This window comes from Synchiropus splendidus, chromosome 7, assembly GCF_027744825.2.
Source record: "Synchiropus splendidus isolate RoL2022-P1 chromosome 7, RoL_Sspl_1.0, whole genome shotgun sequence".
Taxonomy (NCBI): Eukaryota; Metazoa; Chordata; class Actinopteri; order Syngnathiformes; family Callionymidae; genus Synchiropus; species Synchiropus splendidus.
In genome coordinates, this window is record NC_071340.1 from 11,611,067 (window position 1) to 11,632,787 (window position 21,721).

Consider the following 21,721-nt stretch of genomic DNA (forward strand, 5'->3'; position numbering starts at 1 on the left):
CAGTGTTTCACCACTGAGATTCCCCCATGATCACTGACAACCATATTGGGCTGTCAAACTTATTGTAGGCAACATTAATATGTTTTGCAGCACAGTGCTACTACACCGCCACAATGCCATTATGCAGGCCAGCTTTAGTCCCCCGACTGATGGCTGGAGAGCGGATACAGCTCAGGGGTTGACGGGGTCCCTCTGTTAGCCATCAGCTTATGATTTAACTGGGTCGTTCATTCTGGGTTGGAAGGGCGACGCCAGCGCACACGCGAGGAGAAAAGCGTTTTTGCTTTCTGCTGGTTATTTACCAGAGGTGGTCCGGAGCAGATGAGCGCAGGGAGGGGCAAGGAGGAAAATGTGAAACACAAGGGTGAGATGATTTTATTTTGAGCTGGTGAGGATCCACGGCAGCGTCATTAAACTCCATGTCTGAGTTAGCCATTAAGAGGTTTCATGCATGTGTGCCAAGACAGATGCTGGCACTTACCGACAGAACCCGGAGGGCCAGGCCCCTCTTGCAATTTCAATGACAGCGTGTTAACATCAATGACGGAGCCCAGCTCTCATCTTCATTTATCCTCAGACCGAGTATACAAAATCAATCAAGAAATGCAAATGTGCCCTGCAGACAGTTTACATAATTCATTTCATCCACAATAGCAGGAAAAAAAACCATCTCATTTCAATGTAAATCCGCAAAACAGGCTCAACACGTTTGCTTTTCAGCCACATCATTTAGGGACATTCTCCTATTATTTGCTTGGTTTCACCAAATCAAACGGAGAGAAAAGACGAGCCGAGTAGAAAGGCAGGAAGGACAATGTAAAAGGATGTACAGGGGACGTACGAATAATAGGGTTCATGATGATAATAACTGAAACAGTTTATAGACACAGATGTGCCCGATAGATGCCAGTATCAATTTCTGTATTTTTAACGGAAGATGAAAAGTTGAGATCACCAAAAATATAGTTAAAAAAAACCTCTTTATTATGATCATCTCGAGTAAGAATAAAGCATGGAAAGACAAATCTGTATGAACTGTTTGTCCTTTGTTGATTTGTTACCACACTTAAATATACTGACTCATTTAAAATGTATGTATTTTGAAACTGTGTCGGAGACATGCAGGCTCACACATGGCAATGGAACACACCATGAAACAGCAAGTGACAATGTATTTCATCATTCTAAAATCAGCCGTCATCTGAATATATCCCACTTGATGCCACTTGATATTCATCACCATCAAGAGGCGTGTTCAGAGTGTTTGTCTCTCATCTCAACAAGCTGTTCCGTTTTTGCAAATGTCACATGACAAAAGAGCTTGTTTGGTATTTCAGCGGTGACATTATAAGAGGTACACTTTAATCACTGTTATCATCGGTGAAAGCCACAGAAACATTTACAGTACCTGAATGCATTTCTTCTGAAGCACATGATTGTTATTATGTTGCGTAAAGTACTCACAACCTTAAATGTGCTACTCTTAAGAGTTTAATTGCAAACAAACTGAGAGACGATCCACACAAAACGTCCGTAGGAATCAGGCAAATGAAATGTATGAAATGTAGAATGTAAATGTTGAAGACAGTGCAGCTTGTGCTGTAGCGCGGTCACAGTGTCAGTGTAGAATCCTTCAAAATTTAGTCGTCCAGATGGTAATTCGGAACACCATTTCCACATTTAGTCATCAGCACCATGGGCCTTTATCAAAATTACCTGAAAATTCACTGACATCTGTGTCGCAATCTTTGAGTACTGTGAATTCTGGACTATAGAGCGCACTGTAATATTAGATGCACCCACTAAATTTAAGAAGGAAAATGAATCTTCTTCATACATAAGTCGCACCCGTCTATAAGTCGCTGGTGCAGTGGTGCTGTCTGCAGCATAGAAAGGTCAGTGGTGCTTAAAAATGCACGAGAATCGCTTGCATACTAGTTTTGAAAATGGGGTCCAGTATCAAGACCGACTCATGAAACAAAGTCTGCAATGTTCTCAGCTCAATTTTTTGGCAACATGATGCTCTTTAGTCCGTTATAAATCCATGTATTAGCAATAAGCTGCAGGGTTCAGACCGTGAGAAATAAGTACCAAATCATAGTCCGGAAATTATGGTATTTTGCACCAACAGATAAAAACAGTCAGCCTTGAGACCTCGTTGGTGGCAATAAAAACACTTCAACAAAAGAGTATGGTTCAGGACCACAAGGAGACACATAGAGAAATAGATAGGAGAAAGTGGCAAGAGAGGGATTTTGTTTTTCTGCTTTTTTGGTGAATATAAAAGATCTTTCTTTTGTTTCAACAGTTCAAACTCACTGCTACCTCTTGACCATGCCTCTGTGAAAATCAAACTCTGCTCAAAGGATGCTGGCAGCCTTTGATGTAGGTCTCCGAAAGCATTAATTCCTAGTAGCTCCACATAGGTAGACGAATTCCAAAGGGAATACACCTCGTGACATTATATATATATATATATATATATATATATATATATATATATATATATATATATATATATATATATATATATATATATATAGTGTGGGACACAGACACAGTCTGCATACTGCATTCATATTGCAATTGTTAGCTATGATTGAGCTGATAATAATAACAATAAAAATATCAATTTATATATAAAATTCACAACCACGGGCAAGTGCAGTGCTATTCATGAGTATGGCACCATGTAGTCCATCACCAGTGTTCAACAGTGTGAGAGTAATGGGCAGAGAGGTCAGAAACCAAGTGGTGCTTCCAGAAGCACGTCGAAGACCCATTATTAGTTAGGAAAAACACGATACATTGAGATCCCAAACTCGAGAATCAGTGATATGACTCTCATCACCATTATCATCTCCACAGCCACAGGAGCACATCATCTATCATTTGGCATTAATAGGGCTATCAGGGCTCATTGAAACATTATATTAGAAAGAGGCGGCATGACCATATGCGCAGACTTTGGCAGCGTAACTCATTTCCTTTTAAAGAATGTTGCTGAGAATGAAAGGAGCCAAAGAGGAAAGTGGACACAGACAGGTGAAGTGTGTGGGAATGACTGGCAAGGGAATAGACGTGATCATGAAGCTACCTGCACTCATTCAAGTTGATTCAAGCAAAGACGTCTCAGTCTGACCTGATAAACACTGAATCGTACCAAATATGGGCTTGTCTAATTATTTCTGCTCATGTCAAGCTGACTCACTGACATCAAGCTTTTTCAATTAGTGACTGTCATGCCTGCAAGGCATCTTTGTGTACTCGTGTCAGCAGTAGGTGTGAAACAGCTAATGTGCGTGGGAAACAGTGGCCTTGGTGATCGCCATTTCTGAACACACGCGAGCGCAGCCTCCGCCGCTCTCATTTATCTCCATCTTCGGTCTGACGTGATGAAAGGCCACTGTGTGCTGCCTGACAAAAACATGGATTGAGTCAAAGGTTCCCCGGGATAGAACATCTGCTTGATCTCCAATTTGGCTGTCGCCGTCGCTCAAAAAGAAATACGTGGAAAGGCAGAAAAAAGCCGCAATGAGGGCTGACGGATTCTGTCAAGGACACCATTACCTTATTCTGCAGTTTGATCGATCAGAGCAGCGATCACCGACCTCAGACATGAATTGTCTTGACCCCTACTGTGTTTGACACTGACCACTGCAATAACACTGGGAGCTAAATATTATCCATACACTCTTCTGATTTCTGACTTCACTCTTGGAGCTAACAAGTGAGGTGGTGGTCGGCGTGTGTGCCATTGTCATTGGTGGTGTGCTTGCTGTCTCTCTCCGCAGTGACCATTACCGCATGGACTATATGTTGCCATGGCAACTTAACAGCAGCAGCCTTGATGGTGGGGCGATCACACATTATTATTTCACTTGAATAAAAACAAAAAAACATCCAATAACAGAGACCAGCTTTTTTTGGCAGGGGGTGTAGCTCGGAGGTCAGGCGACATTTGAAGTATGTTACAGTGAGTCGAGATCACACAAAGGGAGAAAAGGAGAGACACAATGAGTCAGAGAGAAAAACAGCGTAGGTGTAGTTCCACCATGATACAAGGAACCCATTACACACAGAAGTCTGTGAAGCTCCGCAGAAGAAGAAAATCACAGGGTAAAAATGTTTCAGGCAGAGACATTAATGTTCGCTTTGCTACAGTGATTTACCTTTAATTTAACAATGCACCAATGACACCCAAAAAGAGCAGTAAAAGCTTATGAAAGCTTGACGGAGTTCTGGGAGAATTAAGTGCCTGTTTAACCAAACATGTTCCGTCTTGGTTCCTCTGGAAGTATCCAGCTAAATCAGGATTGATACAATAGTGTTTAGGAGTACCACCGAGACATTGTTCATTTAGGTTACTGGCCATATTCAACTGATCTAAGGGAAGGATTTGAGCTGCCTGCTCAAGAGTACCTCGCAAAAGCAGGTCGGTAGTGAGGAATGTGGCTTTCCAAATGCACAGATTTGACTCTCTGGCAGGTTTGGTTTACTACTACTACATTGTTTAATGTCTTTTGTCAGGAAAAAGTTTATATCAATGAGGGAATTTAAAACTGAAATCAAAAGAGTTTCAAAAACTAACAAAATGCCACATAACTGTCAGCGCTCCAGGCACGACCACAGTAGCGTTGCAACCGCACAAAACAGGGATTTTTAAGTGAACAAGATGTTCTCCATTACACAGCAACTACAGTACCGTAATGAGCACTTACTCCTCTTCTTTATTTACCCGGAAAATAAGCGGCAAAGATGGAGTGAGATGCTCAACAACCTGGGAAGTGAGCCATCACCCGGGGAGAACACAGGGGATTACAAATGAAAACAAATCTGAATGGCATCAGAGTGTGAAATAAAAACTCCCCGCTACAGGATCTTGGACTGGTGAGTCAAATTGACCCAGGTGAAAAGGGTTTAACACAAGTGAGGGCCACACTAATGTATATACTAGCGATGGGTCGATGAGGTTTCATGACACAGAATTAAAAGGCTGACAAGGTTTCATGAAACAGTGTCCAGGTTTTCAGAGGCACTGTCTGCTGTAAAATGTTTGGACTTGAACAACTAATTCAATAAAGCCATGATACCTCATCTAGCCATTAGTAGTGTATACTTGTCACACATTTAACCCCCAGTTGAAGATTTAACTGTACACTCTGTGAGTCACGATTTCAGCATGAATTGGATCTTGTTTTTGATGCGCAGTTAAATGACTTGCTGGCACGGATTTGGCCCCAGGGCCTTAAGTTTGACTCCAGCAAGTCACTCCGTCAACAACAAAATGTTTTCTCGGTCACTATACCGTTCATTTTTAACTGCTATTTATATGAAAACAAGGTGCCATGTTGGAAACTTTGATATTAAAAATAAAAGGTCGCAGATAACATTAATACGACAGATCAAATAACTCACTGTTTAAATGAAGGCACGATACCTCACATTTTTTTCAACATTGAAAGCTTGCAACATAATATATGGTTGAATAAAAAAAAAAAAAAAGAAAGCATTACAGTTTCCTTTCAAGTATAAACGTTAGTTTTTGTGGCCAAAACAAGTAACTACAAACAGATTGGCGACTCGGTGGTATTGATCAACTCTGCTATCAACCTCCAGATGTACCACCGCTTTAATGTTCGACCTATCTCCTATCTTGTTCTTCTGCAGAACAATAACATTCTTCTTTATTGCCTCTTTAGATACACAGCAGATACAATGTTTGTGTTGATTCTGCAGTCTTTCGCAGCACCATGCATGAGGCTGATATAAATTCTCTTGAATCTAACACTGCTCCTGTGCGTTGTTACTGTAGTAGAGAGTGGTTAAAGTACATTTTGTCAAAATCTCTGCTTTGTGAAGAGAGTGTGGATTCAACATCACATTCTAATAAAGCATATTAAGGCACCGTTTATGGACCAAATTAGTAAGAGAACATGATCCACAAAGCTAATGCTCGAAGCAACTGCAACATGACTCCATTTATTTTGATGTGAACAAGCTGTTCCCTACTCTCAGAATTACCTTGCTACACAAACTCTCTGAGAGCCATTTCCCCACTGGTGCCCCATCGCTTCATGTTTGTAGAGGCGGACTGTTTCTGCTTATTAAAAGGCTGAAAATGCAAACTCTCTAATCTGGGGTTTATTGGATATCAAACCAGCGTCAGGTCAATCAAACTCAAGTTTGTCGGGAGGAAGAGTATATTGACAAGGACTAAGTAGTTCAAGATTTTTCTTTGTGGCATGAGTTTGTTTCAGTCCGTGAACATTAATCCAACACAGATGAGACCTGCACAGACCTGTAGTATGACAACAAACCAACAAGTTTTCATTCACTTAGAATGAGCAGTTTTGAGTCAAGACCAACATTTTTGACAGAGGAGAGAGCATGATGTGCTGACTCTTGACCCAACAGTGGGTTGGATACTATCTAGTGAAGACAACAGTTAGCATATCTAACAAGTGAATGAAAACATGTTTGGGGATTCACACAATGAGATACAATTTGAACCCAAAGAGTTAACCACATTTGAGGGATCTTTTTGGGCTTCCGAAATTCCATACTAAAGTGATCAAGTTGTCATTCTCCTGTTGCACACAAATTCTATTTTTGCTTCAGTTAATTGTTTCCATCACAATATAACAGCACCCACTGCAGGGTTTATAGCTGTTAAAACCAACCCATCCTCGCTCCCATATTGACGTTGGGAAAGTGGACTTTCATGTCCTATACTGAATTGAAACACAAATGCGTCAACATGCAACGTTGAAGGCTACCATTGTCGTCAACATACGACTCAAAAGTCATCCATCAATGTTAAACATCATGGGAGGGAGGATGGGTTAGTACAAACTCCAACGGAATTATTAGCTGGATGTATGGGTTCTAGCCTGTGAAAATGAGGTCCAGCTGCAGCCTAAACATTTCCATCACGACACAAGACTGCCCATCAATGGATTTCTGAAGCACTTAATGCGGGTTGTTTTGCAAATGGGTACGCTGTCATATCTCCTTCTGGTATGTTTACTGGGGAAAACAAAGTAGTCATTCCAGGAGTGACTACACCGGTTTAATGGGCAACCATGCCTTTAGCCATAACCTCCCCCTGTACGTCAGCCAAATTTACAAACCCCAAATGTTGAAACTGAGGCGTAACTGTATTGCAGGGGGCGTTCCAGCCTATGAAAACTGGGTATATTTTGGGTATAATTGATCTACTCAAAGAAGAAAAATGAATGACTGTACCATGAATAACATTTTTGTTAATATTGTGATAATATGGAAAAAAAACATTACCCTTGACAATTGTGATCACTACACTGTCAAACATTTTACCAAAAGCAATGCAACAGGTGACACGACAAAGTTCTCATCATCTCAAACACATCGGGTGGACAGGTTGCAAACAATAAAATCCTTCAACCTGTCAAACTAATATGCTTTCCCCTCCCCGACAGTATTAAGTCACACACAGGAACATGACAGATGTGGCACTCCCTCTAACTTCTTAGCAACTATGCAGGGGCAAAACTGAGCGTGTCTGAGAAACACTCAACCCTTGGTCACAAATGCAGTCTTATGGATTATTCCCTGTTTCACCTGTTATCACTGAAGAGCAATCGCTTTAAAGTTGTGTAGAGAGAAAGAAGAGTGGGTGGGAGAGGTGGAGGATATAGAGAAGAGAGGAGCTGAGAAGGAGCAAAGGCCAAGAAAAAGGGAAATGAAACAAGAAGAAAACAATGTCAAATTAGACGAGTCCAGTGGAGAGATGAGAGGCAGAGGTGTTATGCTAAAATGAGTTTATTACAAGGAGATGACAGCTGGCTGTCACAAGCTAAAATGGGAATGAGACTTTGTTGACAACTCAGTAACCATCCTACTTAATAAAGGCTTGCAGCATGAGCTGTATTGCAGCATGGAGCTGTGGTTAAATCTCCCCAAAATGAGGAGTAATGTCCATGTAATATATGAGGAATTGGGTTTCATGGACTAAAGCAGCGGTCAGCTCCGACTGAGTAGTGTGTGTGCTTGAGGACCTGGTTGATCCACTCTTGTGGGAACCAATTTTTGACAAAATACCTCCTAGTGGGGACCTCAGGCCTTTGTGGGTACCATTTGGCTGGATCTCACAAATACAAGCGTCAGTTTAAGGTTGACGATGTCAAATTAACTGTATCATTATATTTAGGTTTGGTTTGTCCTGGATCAGTTTAGCCATTTGTTTTGGATGTTCAGGGTGAGAGGCTGGGGAAAGCGTTATGTCAATGAGAGTTCCCCACAAAGATGGTGCGACAAACCTGTGTGTGTGTGTGTGACTGATGATAAGCGCATCATTACTGTTGTTGTTGTTATTATTGTTATTATTATTACTATTACTATTACTATTATTATTATTATTATTAGCATGAAAGCAGACGGTGATTGTTCATAACTTATACTTACTTATATAAATACAGTGGTACCTCGGTTCTCGACCACAATCCGTTCCAGACGGTTGTTCAAGAAGCGACTTGTTCGACATCTGAATCGATTTTTCCCATTACAATGAATGGAAAAAGAAAGAATGCGTTCCAAGCCTTAAAATAGGCTTTTGTAGGAGTGAATGTAGAGTGTCTGCTGCAGGTGCGCTGTTCCTCTAGGTGTGTGGCCGCTGCATGTGGGAGGGGTTGCCGAGTGAGTGACGTCTCTCCAGAAGTGAAGAGGTGCCCGGTGCGTGTCCAGCTCTGAATGTGCGCTTCTGTGCAGTTTGGCTGTGACAAAGTCGTAAACCAAGCAACACTCTGTTCGAGACTCGCCTCATCGCCAGGTTTTACACCTCAGTATGAAGAAAAAACAGTCAGTAAATGTAGCTAACGGGACACGTCTGTATACAGAGGCTGCGTTGTACACAAGACCAAAGCGTGTCATGGGTCAGCTGATCGGTCCGCACACGTTTTTTTCGGGGGCCTTCGAGTTCTGGATTTTCGTTCGAAATCCGAAGCAAAAAAATCTCAAAATTTTTGTTCGAACGCCGATTTGTTCGAAGTCTGGGACGTTCGAAAACTCAGGTATTACTGTACTGTATATTGGCTGGCTCGTGTCTTACATTGTGCATGGAAAAAGTGGAGGAGTAAAAAAAGATGAATTGTCTAAAACATGTCATTCTCAATCACAGCAGCTAAGCTGGCAGAACTGACACCGCCCGTCAGGAACCAAGAATCCAAATGACAATGTCAATGAAGGACAATGTATCTTTTCTCATTGGTAAATAAAAAGCAACCTATTGACCCATAGCTATACTTCAATATCATTCTGTCTCGAAAACTACGTGCAGTCTGCGCTATATCAGACAAATGCATTCCTTTCTTGGTAGCTGTTTAGGTCTGCAAATACAGAAAGGTTGAATGACAGAGCTCTGTTTATTGACCTTGCCTGTGCTTGAGTGACCATTTCACAGCTGCTTTCTCGTGGCAGCGATAACATCCTGGCCTCTATCTCGCAACGTGGCTCAGATGGATATTGCGTTTTTAAGCGTGCTGAATATAAAGGTGTAACAGAAGAAGGCATGGATTCTTGGCATGGATTGTTCAGAACTCTGCGGTAAAACATATGAAGTCTCATTGACCGATGATAGAATGTCTGGAGCATGAGTTTTTCAAAACTAATTTTGGAGTCAATTATGCATTCTCTTTGATGAATTTGTGTCGAACTAATCTGCAGTCAGCTAAAACCCATCACTGAATAAAGATGAACCTATTATTAAAGTTTAAAAAAACTCAGTGATTTATGGTTATGAGAACAGTCATTCTTTGGAGGGAAGTGATGTGACAGGAATTGGAAGTTATGATCAAATTTGGTAGTCAAACCTGCTCAAAGATGAATGGTGCTCTAAGCTAGTGTCGTGGAAGACGCACGTTGCACGTTCAAGATGTTTAACAGAGGGTACAGCTCTGAAGAAAAACAATAATTTACAAAAAAAAAACTTTATGAACTGAAAAGAGACTATGTGCTCTAATGCCCCAGACTCGATCAAATGATGTTCTTACTCTGGCTTCCTTCTTGCGCGAGTGAAATCCTTGTCAGCATAAAGGGACTCGAGAGAGTTACAATATCAGTCTCCTTGACAGGTCAAAAGGTTTGGGGGGCTGAGTAATTGCTTCTTGGCTGCTCGTAGATGATGGGTTTTGTTGACATTTCCGGCTGCTTCCTTCAGCAGTAGCTGGGGAGACTTTCAGCTGAGTATGAAGCCATTTGCCCCGGAGGAGCCACCAGTTAGTGGTTTCATTGCACGTCCAACTGGTGGGCAGCAATGAAAGCTTTAAGAAACGCTCAAGTGACTGTTGAAGGCCTGACCTGGGAATGCATTGAAGATCCCCTGGGATATGCTGGGCTGCTTGAGTGGTTCAGGAGAGTCAAGTGTTTACTTACCCAGGTCACATGCATGGTGTGAAGTGGAGGATTCTGGACGAATAATAATTAGCTGTATTCCGGTTCAACAAGTACCAACGGACTTCGCCTGACAACATGCTAATATGGAAGATGACCATGAAGTCATGCACAGAAATCTGTGAATACATTTCGACGAAACCTCAGCGGGCCAAATTCCCGAAAAGTCAAACATCAACGTCAACATCTGTCTCATGAGACTGGTGCGAGGTCACATGAAAGTGAACCCCAACATCTCAAGTGCAACAACTAAGGAAGTACAATGTCCTCCTGGAGCTGCCGGCTCAGTCCATCCAGCCATCATGTGCTCTTTTCAGGACCTGCTTTTGGACAGAGTCAGAGGTCTGCAACGCAAATCCACCAGTGCCACTGGCACCACCCTCTGCTTGGTTTGACAGAGATCTTGAGGAATCTCAATCACACAAGCCTAACAAAAAGTATCTTTACAGAACTATCAATGCATCACTCTTTTGACAGGAAATATAACAAGTATTCGCTTAATTCTTGGAGGCTGTATTTAGGCAGTATTACCACAGTTTTTCTCCAGACCCCAAAGGCACCAACTGAAGCACACACGTCCACCTACATTACAACAAATTCCCAGTTTTTCACAATCCAGTTTTTATGTTTCTGGAAGTTGAAAAACATTGACTTTAATAAGGTCTGTTCCTAATCTGGGTTTACACAGTGCCACAGTGGCACGCAAGTTTATTTACATAGGCTGACGGCAAAAATAGATAAGTAAGTAAAATAGAAGTTATCTAAAGCTGAGCCCTCAAGTTGACACCGCGACGAAAATGGCTGCCTCGGGTTGTGAGACAGCCAGGATTAATATCCGCTTTGTCCCAGACCTCAGTTCTCAATCGGAAGAGGGAGGAAAACAACCCTAAAACAGTGAACTGAGCCCCACCCTAAAGGCCCATTTATGCTCCCATTTTGTACAAAATTGTACCCATCCGTTTCGAACAATGTTCTTGTTTGACCACATGCTTGCATGCGTTCCTTGCGTCGGTATTGGTGTTCACCTATATATCCCCCAGGATGTATGTGGTCCGGAAATACCTGTGCAAGAACCAGAAGTTAGTGATGTGCATGCGCAAGTTCTGCCAATTGACGTTTAACTGGTAGGCGCATGCGCTGTTGAACTTTGACCTGATGTGGACCTGAATATAAGAGTATTCACTTTGACGTTGTCTTGGGCGCTAGCCTTGTTGTCACAGTCGAATCTGTCGCTGCCTGATCTGGTCAGTCTTGCTCAGCGAAAGTTAAAAAGTGGCAGAAGACCTCAAAGTGTGTGAGACAAATATAAGAAGAAATGTTTCCCATACACTATGTAATGTATCGGATGCAATGCATTGCAAATGTATTGCAGGAGCTTCAAAAGATTATTGATTCAATAATGCTGGATTAAAAAAGTAGAATACCAGATAAAAACATACAATTACCAGCTTACAATGTTAAATGTAGACTATTTTAATAATAATAATAATAAAAAAAACAACACAAACTTGCATGACACAACCGTGTGCGCATGCGCTCACCTGTAAACGTTAGTAGGTAGAACTAACTTCTGGAATTTCCACCGGACCACATCATGCAGGTGGACCAGATCAGGTAGTGACAAAACACAAAAGACAAAATGGAGACAGCGTTGCAGGAGGTGGTGGTCTGTGAGGCCGTTTAATATATTGCAACAGGAGGACGCAGCATTTTTGCAATTGTTGTGTCTTCCTCATGTCTCATTAGAGCTATGTATCTGTTAGTAACAGCAACACTGCCCCCACGGTTTCCGGTGGTACTGCTCTCTATCGGTAAGCTTTGCGGAAATGTGCAGAAATACGTATCCGTATCCTGATCTGTATGTAACGTAGCGCAGAAATGGGCATTACGTGGAGGAGTTGCAATATCTAGGGGTTTTGGTTTTTGTTTTCGAAAGGAAAATTTGAGGTTGCTAGTCTATACTACAGAGAGGCCGGCATCAGTTTGTCCAGTTGATTTATCAGTTTAATAATTTTACATTCCAACTCTTAGCTTTGGTCATCACCTTTGTGTCATGACAGGAAACAAATTGATGAACAAGAAAAAAACACATTCACTGCAATACATGAGGGAAAATATAGCACACGCATATACAGTGCTACCTCGGTTTTCGAACGTCCCGGAATTAGAACAAATCAGAATTGGAACAAAAAATTTGAGATTTTTTTGCTTGGGATTTCAAACGAAAATCCAGAACTCGAACGCCCCTGAAAAAAAGCCAGAAAAAACATAACATGCGCGGACCGATCAGCTGACCCACGACGCGCTTTGTTATTGTGTATAACGCAGCCTCTGTATACAGACGTGTCCCGTTAGCTACATTTACTGACTGTTTGTTCTTCATATTGAGGTGTAAAACCTTTCCTGTCTCCGCACTGGACCGTGGTAGAGTGTCACAGTGGAGGTGCTCACTCTCCACACCTCCGAGGCTGGAGCGCTCACTCCAGGGTTTGATGTCCTGTTGGAGCTGGGACAGGGATGAGGCGAGTCTGGGACAGAGCGTTACTTGGTTTATGACTTTGTCACAGCCAAACTGCACAGAAGCGCACATTCAGAGCTGGACACGCACCGGGCACCTCTTCACTTCTGGAGAGACGTCACTCACTCGGGAACCCCTCCCACATGCAGCGGCCACACACATAGAGGAACAGCGCACCTGCAGCAGACACTCTACATTCACTCCTACAAAAGCCTATTTTAAGGCTTGGAACGCATTAGTTCTTTTTCCATTCATTGTAATGGGAAAAATCGATTCAGATTTCGAACAAATTGCTTTTTGAACGACCGTCTGGAACAGATTGTGGTCGAGAACTGAGGTGCCAATGTACTTAAATTTTAACAACAGCCTTACTTTCCACTCAATTCGACTAGTGATCCAGGAATTTCCATGAATTTTTCCTCCCAGATTAGAGCAGCGCTCAAAGGCCCACCAGTTTCTTTGGTCCGCCTACAAGCCCCTCGGCTCAAACTGCCAGCTACTTCGATGTCACAGAGAGATACAGCCATACAGGAGTTTCAGCATTTATTCCTGACAATTATGTAATTGCTTATGCAAAGAAACGCAGTAGGACTAAACTTGCTTTGGGGTGATGAGTTTCTCAGAGAGTGCGAAGACGCGTGTTGCAGCCACAGAAGGGGAATAAATGAAACACAAACAAGGCCAATATTTCCCCACAGCTCCCTCCTCGCGGAGTCTCTCTCGTAACAATAAAAAAGACACCATATTGCAGCGAGAACGTACCACTGCATGGAATCCCAGGGAACAAGTGTCACGTCCCGTGAGTAAACTTTGCAAAGCTTAATTATGACAATTAGCATTCTGAGGGTTCAATGTCACACGATTTGTCAGCAAAGTTTTAAATGAAGCATCATTAAGCCACAGTGTGTGGGTGAAGTGGAACAGATTATGCAGCTGAACTAGAATAAACAACACGCAGAAGCCAAACGGTCATTAACCCCTCATTAACACACAAGAGGGGGAGAGAAAGGGAACAAAAGGAAGAGAGAGAGCGCTCTGTTTTTTTCATTAATTCCAATTAATAAGAGGCTGAATGAGTGCGCCAAGTGTGTGGGTGGGGTGTGACGTTGATGAACGAGTGGTGCCTCAAATCGAGGGAGACAATCTGCTGTCGGTAAGAGACACATTATCACTTTGCACGGAAACACCATGGTCAAGGTTCGTCCTTGACAGAATAGGTTTGTGAGGTAAAATCTGATGGGTGGCAGGTACTGCACTTCCCAACCGTCTGTGGGTCCAAGGGTATCAACTATTGATACAAAAACAATACGAGTACCAGTTTGAAGTAACACTGAAACAGAATTCCAACTTGCCAGAATGAGCCAGGAGGTCTGACTGGCATTTAAAGGAAGAGAGAAGAGCCTTCCTGAAGTGGGGGATTTCAAGTATCCTGGGGTGTTGTTTATGAGTGAGGGGGGGTCCGATCTTGGCCTGAATGATCACATGCACTGGGTAGTGAATGGCCAAGAAACATCAGTTTTCACCACCACCATTATTTCATGTGATGCAGTGCTATGCTGCTGCACTGAGGGATGAGGAGAACCCGCCGCACTCCAGCCTTTGGAACGCCTCAGACATCACGCACAGACGAAACTGCCTGTGAGTCATTTGGGTCCTCCCACACAAAAGTGCTGGCAAACTGTCCGTCGGCATGAACGAGCGCATCTTCAAATTGTTCTTAAGGTTGATGCTCCTCTTGCTTGACCACAGGACTTCATCTTCACTGCAGAACGATGTGTTCCTTGTTCAAACCGCGACGCCAAAGACTCTTCGCATCGCAGAGCTAATGGAACAGCTAACATGACATTTCATTTCACATTTTATTTACAATCACAAATATCCAACAAATGCGAACCCAAAATGTAAATAACAAATACAAGTAACACCCGACTTACGACCTGCTCGACTTATGTCCACCCAGCAGATGCTTATTTTTTTTAATTCAATGTCTGGCACCGCAGCACGTAGCAGCCCGACATCACGTACGACAGTTCCGGCAGCACAGTATCCCAGCATCGCACTCTCACACAGCCATCTACCACTACAGTAGTAGCTATAGCCCTCGCGTCGGCTATTTTGAATGACATTCGACTATGTCCATTCTGACTTGCGGCTGGTCGGAGCCGATCCTGGTCAAAAGTTGGATGATGCTTGAATACTAATTTATGTCGCAAGATCAGATTATGAATGTTGATGATTTTACAAGAAACTAAAATAAAATGATGCAGCTGAAGATAAATGAAAGGAAAAATGCAAATAATTTTTTTAGATCACGTTTTGTGTTCAGTGATTCCAAAACTGTTTAATCTAAAAGTAATAGAAAATATAGGTCCACATCGTCCTATCACTTTGGCTGCTTTCAAAATGTTGCCCCTTATGTACCACACCACTCCACAACTGACCGTGGCTAAGCAGAAGACAATGGATGGCCATAGCTAAATATTTTCACATTTCACAAATGTTTGAATAAGACTGGACAGCAACAATACTGTGATCATCTTAAATACCTATCATCTGAAGAGAAACTGTGTCCAGAAATAAAAATATCCAGGAGGCTGCTTCTGTGTTTTTGCAGCCTTCTATTTCAGCTGCTAACCGTTTTCAGCTTCATCCAACTTTGTGGACACTTCAAGGCAGACCAGGGGGGCTAGATTGTATCGCCAAAATTTACTGGGAGTGTCACTAACCCTCCAGAGAACTTTGCTAATGTGTGAGGGGAAAAGGAAGCTTCCTCTGCCGCCCGGCAACAGATAAGTGAGTGAAGGCAGCCTCAGGTTAACGCTCACCGCAGCAATTTAACCTGAGCTCTCTGAGGTGAGGTGCTACTCCGATTGCCGCAATGATTTGTCATAGTTACACTTTGGCCCCTGAAGCGTAATGTACCGAGTGAACTGCTCAGGTCCCCGAAGAAATGGAGCGTGTGCTAGGACTTTATTTTAGCAGCACTCTTTTATCAGACCACTGTTGATCTCTTGCCGGTGGCCAACAAATCTTACAGCAGGACAAATCAATATATATTGTTGAAGTGTTGTCATTATGGCCAAATCCATACGGTACGCACGGCTCCATGTCGGTGTCTCGGTGGGCTGCAGAGGGACTTCAATAAAAACAAGTTACCATGAAATCAATATAACAAGTGTAAGGTATTGTCATATTGTCATGGCCATTGTGTCAAATATAATTGTGTTTACTTTACTGCGGAGGCCAAGGTTGGAATACACACCTGCTGTTATGCGCTCCCATTTAAAAGAGAGAACTCAAATGGTTAAAAAGAAGTAACAGCTTTCAATATGCCCCATAAAGTGTTTGGCCTGAGGCTTCTCATCTTAGACTTCGGCACCCTCGAGATGTCCATCTGGTATGGATTAAATCTGGTATTTTAAAATCTCATGAATAAACCCACAGACAAACAAAAACAGTGAAGTTTCTTTTTACTTGTTTTCCCCTTAGCACTTCAAAAGAACTTGTCAGTAGCTGTCAGTTTAAAGTAGCGGACCATGTCTGTAAGCTATAGTTCCTTTCTTCCTTCCGTCTTGGGTGGATCTGCGCTCTCCCTTCATCAATCAGAAAACAGCCTCAAACACACATGCGCTCCGAAAGTGCCACATTATTTATTCCAAGCGCGCTCCAATATACCGAGATCAACTTATTTTGCACAAACAAACACAAAGGAAAGGTGACAAGTGATGCTGCACTCGGGCGATTGCGCCTTCATATCAAAGTGGTCGAAAGAAATAAGCGTGTTCAAACACAAGCCAGCTTCGCTCGGCGCGGCGTCACAGCAAATCAATGCTACTCCTTATGTCACCTAAAGGGAGTCATCGCTGGTAAACACCTCCTCAATATAACTGTCACTGGATATGTATGTTAAAAATGACAGATATCGCGACACACCACAGGGTGCAATGAACATTTTTAGATGAATTGATAAAATCAGAACACCAGTATTTGTACACTTACAATACAAACTGATTGTTAAGAGCTAAAACGGAGCTGATGTAATGCTGCTCAACACCTGTTGGCACTCTGAACTGAAGATGACATATCATATTATGAGGCTCAGTTCCTGCCAAAGCCTCGCACAACACTGATGTACAGTGAGCTTTGCTGCAAAGAGGAGACGCAGCACGTTTGACTGATGCTGAGCAATACACACACTGTGCACTCTCACTGACAAATGCCTTGAAACCCACGGTGCAAAACAGAACACCACCACAGGTCATCCATCCCAAATGCCATCGGCCTCAACAACTCCAATATGTCGAAACACAGCGCTACATACACCCACACCTCCATCTGCACGACCTGCTTCATGAGGTGCTTTATCCTTGTGAGACACGAGATTTTGTCTGAATTGTAGTTTTTTATTTCTTTGTGCAATCTACAGTAGGAAGGATCTAAAGGGGTGTAATAACTATACCGTGTCTCTGTACAAGATGACACTAAAATAAAGCAAAAAAAAGGGCTTCATGGGATTTAGCAGTGTTAGATTTTGAAGAACTAATGTGGGAGGAGTCCAACCCTCTCAGTATGGACAGTTCCACCCACGGCGGATGAAGGCAACACATAGCCACTCCCAAGGCGTCAAATAGCGACGGTATGCAAGTGCACTTCCGCGTCCCAGAGTGACGCTGAAGTCAGCCTTCCATGTTATGTCTCTCAAGCATGACACCATGGGCACCGCATCTCATGAAGACAGAGGTTGGGGTTAGGGTTAAGCCATGGGGTGGCGCTCTTTTCTCTCAGATGAATCACCAGCGTATAGCACATTAGTTGCTATTGTCATGGAGGCAAGTCACAATTGTCAACCCCTCCTTGCAGAACGTTGGTTGGGAGGAGAAAAATTTAACTCCATTGAAACATCATGCATCAAAATGCAACACGGAAGGCTGACATAACACTCAACAAGTCCACCTGGAAGTAGTCACTATTTGGCACCTTGGTATTGAGAATGAGGTGATGAACCTGATCCAACATGTCTCGAAAGTATTGAATCATTTCATCAGTTTAGTATAGTAAGATAAAATTACTAGCTAAAATAATGGGAAGTGGCTACACTCTGTGTTTCATTACCAGTGTTATATGAGCTGAACCAGCTTGGTAGTTACTATATGTTCAGAAATAAATGCAACCCCAACCTCGAGCACACTGAGAATGAGAAGCTGAAAACAAATGAATGAATACCAATGAAACCGAAGCAGCTGTCGAGGACGAATATGTGACAAAAGTGATGCAGCTAAAAATACTGGTGGGGAATATCACACAAAGTTTCCATTAATGCACAAAAAGCAAGAAGCAGATCTCAATCCAGTCTGCTTCTCTGGAATAGGGACAAAAGAACAGAAGGCCAAAGTCAATTTGTAACTTTGTCATGCTGTTTCTTGGAAATTTGCAAACATGAAACATTTTAAGAAGAGAGTGACAAAACATACAAGTGTATGAGCTGCTCCGCTTTGCAGTCTTCAATGCCAGATACAGTTGAATAGAAGTATTTCAGCTCTCTAGAAGCATTTAACCGCCTTGGCAGATGTTGGCGGTTTATATAATTCCTCCCAGCGGCCCTATCCCGAACTCCGTGTTATTCCTTCAATATTCCCTTTCTTGCTGTGAGATTCATAAAGCAGTCAAATAACAAAAAATGATCTCTCTCATTTTTCTTTTTTCCTTTTCTGTTTCAGTACGTCAAACTGTTAATGCCTGTCGTGCACCCCCAGTTTGACACTTCTCTGAAAAATTGCTTCACAGGCCCAGACTCTGCTGACGAAAACACTGTCTGGTAACTTTCCATTCCACCTTATCTTCCACAATAATGGCTGTTTCAACCCTTGCAAGGCACCTCATAGACGTGAGAGGGTCAACATGAATGTTCAAGTGTCCCACTTTGAAAGCAAGATCCTAGTGACCACACTGTACATTTAAAGGTGAAAATAAATACTGACATTCGTTTCTGTTTAAATATATTTCCATTCATGTTTCCTTACACTTTTATTACTTTATTTTTCTTTATTTCCATCCACATTGTGTTTTTCCACTTAAGCTCCCACTTGTTTTTCCTCATCAGCGCCATCCACTTAGCAAGTAAAAGCAGAAAAGTGGGGTCAAACTCAATCAAAGCCGTTTGGCACATAATGTCAAAAAATAATAATGCTAATTATTAAATTTGCATTTTTAAACACAATACACTTCTGATTGATTCTCATCTTCCATTCTCTGCCACGTTATAAAAGCTGTTGCAGTGTCACTGACATTACAAAAATAAGTTTACATATAAACATGAAGATACTTTTAACAGCTTAAGCAAATAAACCACAATATTATTGCAGTTTTTATACAGCAGATCCACAGGATGCTCATTTTCACTGAGTCTATTTTCTTCTCCGGTTGTAAGAGTGCGCACCTGGGATTTAATATCCCTTCAACCTTTTCTCCGAGCTTCATGACTCTGCATGAGAGAAGGTCAAGATATGAGGGAAAAGCAACAGCAAGGGTAAAACCATTGTCTGCTCCTTTCTGGGGAAGATAACAATAATAATCCAGAGGATTTTTATTCAAACTTTCACTGCTTAAGACCATAACAGAGTCAAAAAGTGTTGGAACCTGTCCGAGCATAATGGGATAAGAGCCACCCAGTCCACCGCAGGTCACATTGTCACAGTGTTATTTGTATTCTGTCACACCCTGATGAGTTTCTGCAAAGCTGTGTCCTGTTAGTGAGTTATCTTGGTTCTTTTGAACACCACCTCGATCACTCTCACTCTCTCTTAAAGGGAAACAATTATGTTTAGAGTAATACAATGGGGAATTATGCAATGCGCTACGATACGATACGATATGATAAGGTGCAGTGCGGTATGGTACGGTACGATACGGTGCGGTGTGGTACGATGCGATGCAATGCGATGTGATGCGATGCGATGCAATACGACACAACACGACACGACACGACACAACACGACACGACAAGACACGACACGACACGACACGACACGACACGACACGACACGACACGAGACACGACACGACACGACACGACACGACACGACACGACACGATACGATACAATGAATGATATGATATTGACATATTGTGTTGGGGGTGGAAGACAGCTGTCCTCAAAAAAAATTAGCTGCACCAATTGTGAAAGTGCCTTCTGCCTCCTTCTTATACAACAAAATGGAATGCATGCTTTTATTTGCCTTTTTACTGGGTGTTTGACCTACAGAGTGGATGAAATGTGTTGCACAGCGACACCTTTTATTGCTCCAGCTTTTTGTAGCAGTATTAAAAACACTCGTGCACCAACAATGACAGGATGAGTATGCATGTGCTTAAAAGAAACGCTAATGCAGCAGTCGTGTTCCATGAATTGAAGTCCTACCTCTGGGAGAAAACGTCTCTGTAGGGGCTTCCGTGCTGCATTGCGATGCCGTAGCCACGATCGGGCGCGTTACTGGTGACAGTGTAGAAGGCACAATCCTCATCGTTGTTCGCCACATACTCCAAAACAGCTGCGTCCCACACAAAACCGAAGCGACCAAACTTGACCTAGAATAGAAAAATGTTGTTAATGTTGCATGTTTTTCTTAAAGGGCAGATCAAATTCCAAGTCTCTTTGTAGCGCTGGTGATTATTTCTACCTCAGTGTATGATATCAAAACCAAACTACACAAAAGACACACAATGCTGAGCTGCTCTCCATTGGGCCTTTTTCTGAATAATGGAATGCGAGCTGACACACCAACACTGGCTGACAAAAAAAACTCACATGCGCTACAGTCAGAGATGATATACCATACTCATACCATATTTATTTATAAAGCACCTAAAAACAACTAAAAATTGTCACTAAGTGCTGTACAAACAGTTAAATCAAGATAAAACAAATTGAAAATACATTGCTTTAGACATGAAAAGCAGAACGGTTTAGACTAAAAAACAAGCGAAATTACTAATAAGATCAGCTGTGTGCTTGTATAAAGGCCAAAGAGTAAAAGTGCATTTAAAGAAGTGTTTTAAAACACACAGTGACCATTGAGGGGGAAGGCATTTCACATCCACAAGCTAGCATTACTAGTCATGGCAATATAACTGGGGAAAAAGGAAAACAAAACCTGACAAAACAATGAATAAAAAAAATGAACATGCTTCTTCTTTTTTTTTTTTTTTTCTGTATATTTAACCAGGGAAGTCCCATTGCGATTAAAATCCTCTTTCTTAAGGGAGCCCTGGCTAAGAGGCAAAACAAAATTACAAATGAGTTCAAAACAGGTACAAATGACAGTCTGGATTTAAAATCACTTGAGTGCACGGAAGCTTCTCAGCCCAGTTCAGTGCGGGCAAAAGGAAGAGATAACGACAAATGATCATCACAGGCCACAAGGAACAACACTTCTCTGGGGTCACAAATATAAGAGATGAGTGTACCCCCTTTTCCATCCCTCAGATCAAGCCGACATGAAAGAGTAGTCTACTACTATACATATAGGATGCATAGACACCTCAGGATGTTCTGCTACCTCATACTTCCTTGCAATTAATACAGTTATATGTGATAAACCTCAGGAATCCAAATGACCTTTGACATGGTGAGAGCCGTGACCCCATGAAAATACATGAGCTTCGGTGATAAAGTAAGAACCGACTTCAGACAAATTACAGACACGTGCCAGAGAAACAAAATCAGGCGGCCTTCGTCTCATTCTTATTCTCATCACATGTTAAATGGATTTAGTATTT

The 21,721-nt window shown here is 42.2% G+C and overlaps 1 protein-coding gene across 7 annotated transcripts in view; it reads right to left on the reverse strand.

The window, feature by feature from the left end:
- grid2 (glutamate receptor, ionotropic, delta 2) overlaps nucleotides 1-21,721 on the reverse strand; it is a 410,310-nt gene that overhangs the window by 14,019 nt on the left and 374,570 nt on the right. For all 7 annotated transcript variants that reach the window (XR_008415513.1, XM_053869669.1, XM_053869670.1 and 4 more), the window contains exon 14: nucleotides 20,364-20,530. Coding sequence is in view for 6 of the 7 variants with exons in the window: in XM_053869669.1 (XP_053725644.1) it covers nucleotides 20,364-20,530 (167 nt within the window). In the remaining variant the exon portion in view is untranslated. The remainder of the gene's footprint in view (nucleotides 1-20,363; nucleotides 20,531-21,721) is intronic.